The sequence below is a fragment of the Chiloscyllium plagiosum genome, chromosome 20, assembly GCF_004010195.1.
Source record: "Chiloscyllium plagiosum isolate BGI_BamShark_2017 chromosome 20, ASM401019v2, whole genome shotgun sequence".
Taxonomy (NCBI): domain Eukaryota; kingdom Metazoa; phylum Chordata; class Chondrichthyes; order Orectolobiformes; family Hemiscylliidae; genus Chiloscyllium; species Chiloscyllium plagiosum.
Genome location: NC_057729.1, coordinates 58,909,335 through 58,917,368, shown reverse-complemented (window position 1 = coordinate 58,917,368; position 8,034 = coordinate 58,909,335). Strand labels below are relative to the sequence as shown.

The 8,034-nt window shown below is 42.9% G+C and overlaps 1 protein-coding gene across 3 annotated transcripts in view; it reads right to left on the bottom strand.

Annotated features, from left to right (window-relative positions):
• Positions 1-6,685, bottom strand: part of LOC122559930 (tyrosine-protein kinase HCK-like) — a 33,455-nt gene extending 26,770 nt beyond the window's left edge. For all 3 annotated transcript variants that reach the window (XM_043710038.1, XM_043710040.1, XM_043710039.1), the window contains exons 1-3: positions 6,538-6,685; positions 4,203-4,330; positions 822-902 (exon numbers count right to left, since the gene is read on the bottom strand). In XM_043710038.1, coding sequence (XP_043565973.1) covers positions 822-902; positions 4,203-4,306 — 185 coding nt within the window. In that variant the 5' untranslated portion in view covers positions 4,307-4,330; positions 6,538-6,685. The remainder of the gene's footprint in view (positions 1-821; positions 903-4,202; positions 4,331-6,537) is intronic.
• Between the last annotated feature and the right edge of the window lie 1,349 nt (positions 6,686-8,034).

Genomic DNA, 8,034 nt, shown 5'->3' with positions numbered 1-8,034 from the left:
CCCGCTGTCAAGGAAAGGCCGCCAGCATTCTCAAAGATCCATCCCACCCTGGCAATGTTTTTCTACAACCTCTACCATCTGGGAGAAGGTACAGAAGCCTGAACACACACACCAGCCGGTTTCGTAACAGTCTCTACCCTAATGTTGTTAGAATACTGAATGGACTCACAAACTCTTAACATTCACCTGTACCTGTGTTTTTGTTTTTGCCGCTGTTTACTTATTTACTATCTATGCTACTTAACTCTGTGATCTGCCTGCATTGCTCGTACGACAAAGATTTTCACTGTGCCTCGGTACATTCCTTTCCATTCCCATGAGATTTAGCTTCAATCTCAATCTGTAATGATTGATCCTTCCAGGGAGCTAACAACCTCCCCAAAGTCAACCCTGTCAGTGTATACCCTGAGGACTCCCAAACCCCACTGCTCTATAACTTTCTGCGATCTTTCTCCATTTAAATAATATTCAGCTCCTCTATTCTTCCTGCCAAAGTTCACAACTTGACATTTCTCCAAATTATATTCCATCGCCAAGTTTTTGCCTACTCATTAACCTGTCTATATCCATCTGTGGAATCATTGGATCATCCCACTAATAGCCTTCCCACCTAACTTTGTGTCATCCACAAACTGGCCTATGGTCCATTCACTTTCCTCAGCCAAATCACACTGATCTTTACTCTGATAGGTCCTTGCACACTGATCTTTACTCTGATAGGTCCTTGCACAGATCTTTATTCTGATAGGTCCTCACGCACTGACCTTTGCTCTGATAAGTCCTAAGAGTTGAGGTGTATTTAACAACAGCTGTTCACCTACGTTTCCGCCTCCAGTGGTTTGATCTCAGTACCTTGATCCCTCAGAGACTCTGCCCTGAACAGAGACTTAAAGCTTTCTGATCTGAAAAACAGAACAACAATTAGAAAGATGAGCTACAATTTCCAACTCAGAAACTGGCCTTTTAGCCCCAAGGACTGTTTTGGTGCCTCATGAGCGCACCCCGCCACCCCCCTCAAACTGTCATGATCTCATTCCACCAAACATTTCCCGATTCCTTCCCTCCCCCCCCATGTGTTCCTCTAGCTATCACCTTAACGTGTCAGTTTATTCCCTGTTGTTTCAGTCGTAACAAATCCCACTTCCTCACCGCACCCTGGGGAAGGCTGTTTTGGTGGAAAAAAGGCTTTGTTTGAATTCCTGTTTGCATTTTTACTGATTTGTTAAAAAATCATTTAATGGGATGTGGGCCAGTATTTATTGCCCGTCCCTAATTGCCCCTTGAGAAGGTGGGGGTGAGCTGCCTTCTTGAACCGCTGCAGTCCATGTGCTGTAGGTTGACTCACAATGTTCTTAGGGAGGGGATTCCAGGATTTTGATCCAGTGACAGTGAAGGAGCGGCGATATATTTCCAAGTCGGGATGGTGAGTGGTTTGGAGGGGAAATTGCAGGGGGTGGTGTTCCCATGTACCAAGGCTCATTCGACTAAAACCTGGAATGGCTGGATTGTATTAAAAGGAAAGGCTGGTCAGTCTAGGTCTGTACCCTCTGGAGTTTCACTTCTGACTTATCTGAAATGTATAAGATCCTGAGGGCACTTGACCAGGTAGATGTGCAAAGGGTGGCTTCTCTTGTAAGAGAATCTAGAACTAGGGGTCCGAGTTTAAAAACAAGGGGGTACTCATTTAGGACAGAGGTGAGGAAGCTTTTTTTTTTCTCAGAAGATTGAGAGTCTTTGGAACCCCCTTCCTCAAAAAGCAGCGGATGGTCTGTAAATATTTTTAAGGCAGAGGTTGATAGATTCTTGATGACCCAGGGGCAGAAAGATTATCAGAGAAATTCAGGAGGGTAGAGTTGGGGTTAAAATCAGATCAGCCATTGAATGGCAGAGCAGGCTTGAAGGGCCGAGTGGCCTTTACTTGTTCCTTGTTCATATGTTGCTATTTTTGTATCTGCTGCCCTTGTCCTTCTGGATAGAAGTGGTCATGGGTTGGTAAGGTGCTGTCTAAGGATCGTCGGTGAATTTCTGCAGTGAATCTTGTAGATGATACACAATGCTGCTACTGAGAGTCAGTGGTGGAGGGAGTGGATGTTTGTGGATGCGGTGCTGTTTCAAATAGCTCTTAAGGAGCATGCAAATTAATTATTTTTTTATTTTTGTTTGTAATAAACTTTAACGTTCTTGTTAATAGCACATTGGCAGCCTCGTGTGACCGTGTTCAGCCTCACTGGAATCAAATTCCAGAAATAAAACCAATGTCTCATCAAGTCAGGTTTCACTCTGGCATCAGGCGTGTCCAGAATGGGTATCAGCTACAAACACATCAAAACAGGATGGAAGGAGAGCTGTAAAGATATCTCACAGTATATGAAGCTTTGGTTAGACACATCTGGAGTATTGTTTGGAGTTTGGGGTTCTCAGCTACAAAAAGATTTATTTCCTGTGAACGGAATACAACAAAGACTCACCAAACTAATCCCCGAAATGGAGAGGTTGACTTCTGAGGAAATATTAAACAGACTGGATCATTATTCTCTGGAGTTTAGAAGAATGAGAGTATGTTTTATTCAAACAGACATAATCCTTACAGGGGATACCAAAAGAGAAAATGCTGGAAAATCTCAGCAAGTCTGGCAGCATCTGTGAGGAGAGAAAAGAGCTGACGTTTTGAGTCTAACTGATTCTTTGTCAAAGCTTTGACAAAGGGTCAGTTAGACTCGAAACGTCAGCTCTTTTCTCTCCTTACAGATGCTGCCAGACCTGCTGAGATTTTCCAGCATTTTCTCTTTTGGTTTCAGATTCCAGCATCCGCAGTAATTTGCTTTTAATCCTTACAGGAATTGAGAGGATGGATGTGGGAAAGATGTTTCCCCTGACTGCTCGTATCAGTGGTTTAGGATTAGGGGACCCGGGCTCAGATAGAGGCACTGGCCTTGCAGGGCTGGCATGAGGAGGGGCTTCCTCACTCAGAGGGTGGTGGTTTTCATTTGTTCACACTTTGTGGGTGTCACTGGTAAGGCCATTGTTTAATGGCCAACACCAAATCTCTGAATCTTGAGAATTCTCTGTCTTGAGGGAATATGGAGGGAATACTTAGTACATTCCAGACTGAGATTGATAGATTTCAATAAGTTAAAAATTTCAAGGGAATGGAGGCAGTGAGGGAAATGATGTTGAAGTAGGTCAGCCCTGATCTCATTGAGGCATATGTTGTGAGAGGGTTGGCGGGTTGGCGGGCACAGGATGAGTGCTTTGCAGAACACCTAGGTTCTGTCACAAAAATGACCCTGAGCCTCCAGTTGCCTGCCCCTTTACCACCCCACCCTGTTCCCAGCCAATATCTCTGTCTCAGCCTTGCTGCAGTGCTCCAGTCAAGCTCAGCACAAGCTGGAAGAACAGCACCTCATTTTCCACTCGGGAACCCTACAGCACGCTGGACTCAATATCGAGTTTTCAAATAATGTTCATGTTGACCTTACATTGTATACTTCCTGTACAGTATAACCTGTATACCTCGATCTGTCTAACCTCCCGATGATCTGTAGGTCCTTATTTGCAATAATTTGCCTGTACTGCTCATAAAACAAAACTTTTCATTGTACTTAGGTACACATGACTAAAATAAATCAAATCAAATCGATAATTTTACAGCCTGATTCCATCCTTCCTTGTTTTTTTTACCGACCCCTGTATCCTGGACCTATCATGAAATGGGTTGTTGCTTTCAACATAGCCACCCCATTCTGTTCCTCTCTCGACTCTCAGCTCTCATTCAGCATCAATAATCCTCTCATCTCATCTAACCCTTTCATATCTCCCGCTCTCTCTCTGGGTGCTAGCTCCATCTATCCACTTCCTTCACCACCACCACCCCCCTCGCTGCCACACCCCCTTCAGCATAAATACCACCTTTTCCTAGTAGCTATCAGTTCTGATGATGGGTCACTGGAATCAAAATGTTAGCTCTGTTTTCTCTCTCCACAGCTGCTGCCAGACCTGCTGAGTTTTTCCAGCAATCTCTATTTTTGATTTTGAATATCTTTGGCCAGCTTTCTTCATATTCCCAGACAATCCTTATAACCCAGAAACCGCCACTCACTTCCTCATTCCCTCTACCAGAGTTTCTCTGACCTCGTTGTACTGAGCATTCTGGATCACAGTATGAAGTACGCACCAAAGCAGGGACAGCCTCAGGAACATACCTGGTGTTGTGCTCCTTCACATCCTGGTCTTCACTTTGCTGCTCCTCATTTTCTCTGTCACCTTGCGGCTCAGCACAAGGGCTTCCCTCCTGGCCATCAGACATTTTGCCCAGCTCTAGTCTACCAGCCTGAAGTGGAGAAAAGGCAGGCTCTATTTTGTCAGGTCTGTTTCTGAAAAATATTTCGGGTCAATCAAGAGATTTGGTTATGGTTGGTGAGAGAGGAAGCCAAGATGGATCATCCAATCAGCACCTCTGGGTGAAGAGGGTTATGAATGTTTCAGCTTGATCTTTTGCACTCACCTGCGGGGATCCCCCATCATTGAAGAAGGGGATATTTGGTAATAATTAATTATCCCGCACCATTCATGACTGGATGTGGCAGGACTGCAGAGCTCAGATTTGAGACGTTGTTTGTGGAACCGAATAGCTCTGTCTATCACTTGTCGCCTCAAGTGTCCAACCTCCATTTTCCTCCCTTTTAGCCCAAAACAGAACTAGCTGTGGTCCCTTACACCCGATTGTTTGATATTACAGACTTCAGAACTTTAATAACTGTTCATGGGTTGAATAAATGAACTGAAGATAAAGTGTTACACACAGAAAAAATTCAGTCTGGAATAAACTGGTAAAAGTCAAGGACAAACTTATACATGAATTGGAAGCAATTGGCCATGTCTAGATTAGATTACTTACAGTGTAGAAACAGGCCCTTTGGCCCAACAAGTCAACACCGACCCTCTGAAGAGCAACCCACGCAGACCCATTCCCCTACATTTACCCCTTCACCTAACACGACAGGCAATTTAGCATGGCCAATTCACCTGGCCTGCACATTTTTGGAGTGTGGGAGGAAACCAGAGCACCCGGAGGAAACCCACACAGACACGGGGAGAACGTGCAAACTCCACACAGACAGTTGCCCGAGGCAGGAATTGAACCCAGGTCTCTGGCGCTGTGAGGCAGCAGTGCTAACCACTGTGCCACCGTGCCATCTAGCTAAAGGAGGAGTGGAGGCTATTTGAACACAATTACGTTGGTACCTGCATGATTAACAGAATGCTTTATGGCACAAAGACAATGATTGGCCTGCAGAAGGATTTAAGGAGTTAGTCACAGAAAAGCTGTGTCTTCAAACAGTCAATGCCAAATATAATAAGAACAAAGTAATACTTCTGATAAAAAGGCAAATTGCAGACTTGTGGCAATTTGGATGAAAGGACCTTAAAGAATCATCAGTATTGGTCTGAAGGATAAAAATCTGTATAGGAATTGAACACTAGAACTCCCCCTTTAGCAGAACTCCGGAGAACAACTTTGCATAAGGATAGAACCCGAGACACATCCAGAGACAGACACCATTGGTGGGACATGGGCAACTTCCACATTAATTGGGTAATAGCCAGGGTGGATTGTGGGTCTGAATTTGCTTACTTGAGGGGTCTTATTTTGGTTGCTACATACAACAAAGTTTACATCATTGTTTCAGTATTTGATTGTCTGCGAGATTTCTTAATAAGCAGCTGAATTAAAGGCAGCTTGTGGTGATTTACCCATTACTGTGTCATTTAGCACCATGGTCATGTCTTACAGCTTGCCAGTGGATATCTTCAATGTGAAGATAGGACTTTGTTTCTGCAGTGCCTGTGTGCTGGGACCTTGCACAGAAAGTTGGAGCCCTCCAGGCTGAATCTCAGCCGAGAAACATCCGGCAGGGGGAGGCTGTGGGGAAGGAATGCAATTTGGAGAGGAGCTGTGCTGAGGGAGTGAAGACTCAGTGAGAATACAGTGCATTTTAGGTGGGGACAGACTCTGCATTCCTGAAAACGTTGCAGCCCTGTGCTTCTCTATCCCCCTTTCAACAAGGTTTCAGTGGTCATCTCCATACCTCTTCATATTAACACCACAATTTGTTCAATTATGGTCCTGTGAGGTTCCTGAGACATTTTAACTGTATGAAAGACACCTTCTGAAAGCAAGCTGTTACTGCCACTGCATTTGGACAGGAGCAAATTTGCCTTTGACAACAAATGGCAATTAATTATAAAACCGAAACTGTTGCAAGGGAGTGACTAAAGGCCAATTGTTCAGAAACAGAACTACAGCCTGACGAAACCAATTAAATTGGGTTCCATTGACATTTGGAATTAATAATTTTTGCTGGCTTTAACCAGGTTAATTGTGATTGTACAGAAAACTCTCACTTTTACTTTTTTTTAACTGAGAAGGTAATGATTTGATTCCAGGTCACGTACATCTCCACTGAATAGTCCCAAGTCACTGTATCAAACTAAACAGAATTTAAAGGAACAAACATCTTATAAACTCGATCTTACCTTGCTGTTGGATTCTCATTCTGTAGAATTCCAGATCTTCCTGTCATTTATCGTCAGAATTTGTCTAATTCATGACTTGGAGACAGCTTACCCACTCACAGCAGAATAACCCCAGGAACAAAAGCTCCCTTATCAATTCACTGAAAGTGCAAAGTACATGAGTCCTTGGCTTGGGCGGAAGCACACGACAAGCTTTATAAGGCGTATTGGAGGACTAGGCAAACACTCGCACAGATTAGGGAGAATTAGACACGTGGGGATCGATTATTTCATTGCAGTTTATGTCAGTTTATAGCACATCGTTATTATTTGGAAACTTTGACTTGAAAATAGATTTTAGTTTTCAGTTCTGTAAAGGTCACTTGTAATCTTTGGGAGGTTAGAATGTCATTTTTGAAAAGTGAGTTTAAACACCTTTTCCGAGAAAGAACAAGACTTCAGTTAAATGATTTAGATAAATTATTTTGGGAGTAAATTGTTGAAATGTTGAGTTTTTTTAACAGATTGAGAGACAGAGAGGGCCCCAGTCAGGTCTCATCCCAGTAGAAGGCTAGTTTTGTTTGGGCAAAGCAAGCTGTCAGAACTGGAATGACATTTTGAAAGATTTTAGCAATTTCATCAGACAAGGCTTTTCTTGAAATTCAGTTGGGAAAAGCAGTGAAATATTTGGTGCCATGTAACAGAGTCAATAATGGAGAGAATTAAACCTAGTGACTGGATAGGAAGGAAACTCTTGCAACCTTACATTGGAATCAAACAGTTAAAACAGGAATGATACTGTATTGGGTTTGAGTGTCTGGAAAAGACATTGCTGGGATAGGAGTTGAAGTTAACATCTATCTAAATGTTTATTTATAACCATTTCACATACCTCTGAATAATAAACTTGTGTTCTTTCATTAAAAGAACATTGGCAACTTTGTGTGTGTATAAGCAGACTGGCCAGCTCAGTAACCAAATGACAAAAACATGGTCTATCAAGCCAAGCTTCACTGTCTGGGATCTGATAGGTCCAGCCTCAACATTAGCTGGGGTTATAAAAGAAGGTATGGATTATAAAATATGATAATAAAACAATGATTCTAGCGAAAAGGGATTTGTCTAATGAATTCTATTAGATTGAAAATAATGATGGAAAAGGATAGACCAGGTCTAAAAGTGGAAGTTCTAAATTGGAGAAAGGTTAATTTTGACGGTATTAGGCAAGAACTTTCAAAAGCTGATTGGGGCAGATGTTCACAGGTAAAGGGACGGCTGGAAAATGGGAAGCCTTCAGAAATGAGATACTGAGAATCCAGAGACACCTGTCAGGGTGAAAGGGAAGGCTGGCAGGTATAGGGAATGCTGGATGACTAAAGAAATTGAGGGTTTGGTTAAGAAAAAGAAGGAAGCATATGTAAGGTATAGACAGGATAGATCGAGTGAATCCTTAGAAGAGTATAAAGGCAGTAGGAGTATACTTAAGAGGGAAATCAGGAGGGTAAAAAGGGGACATGA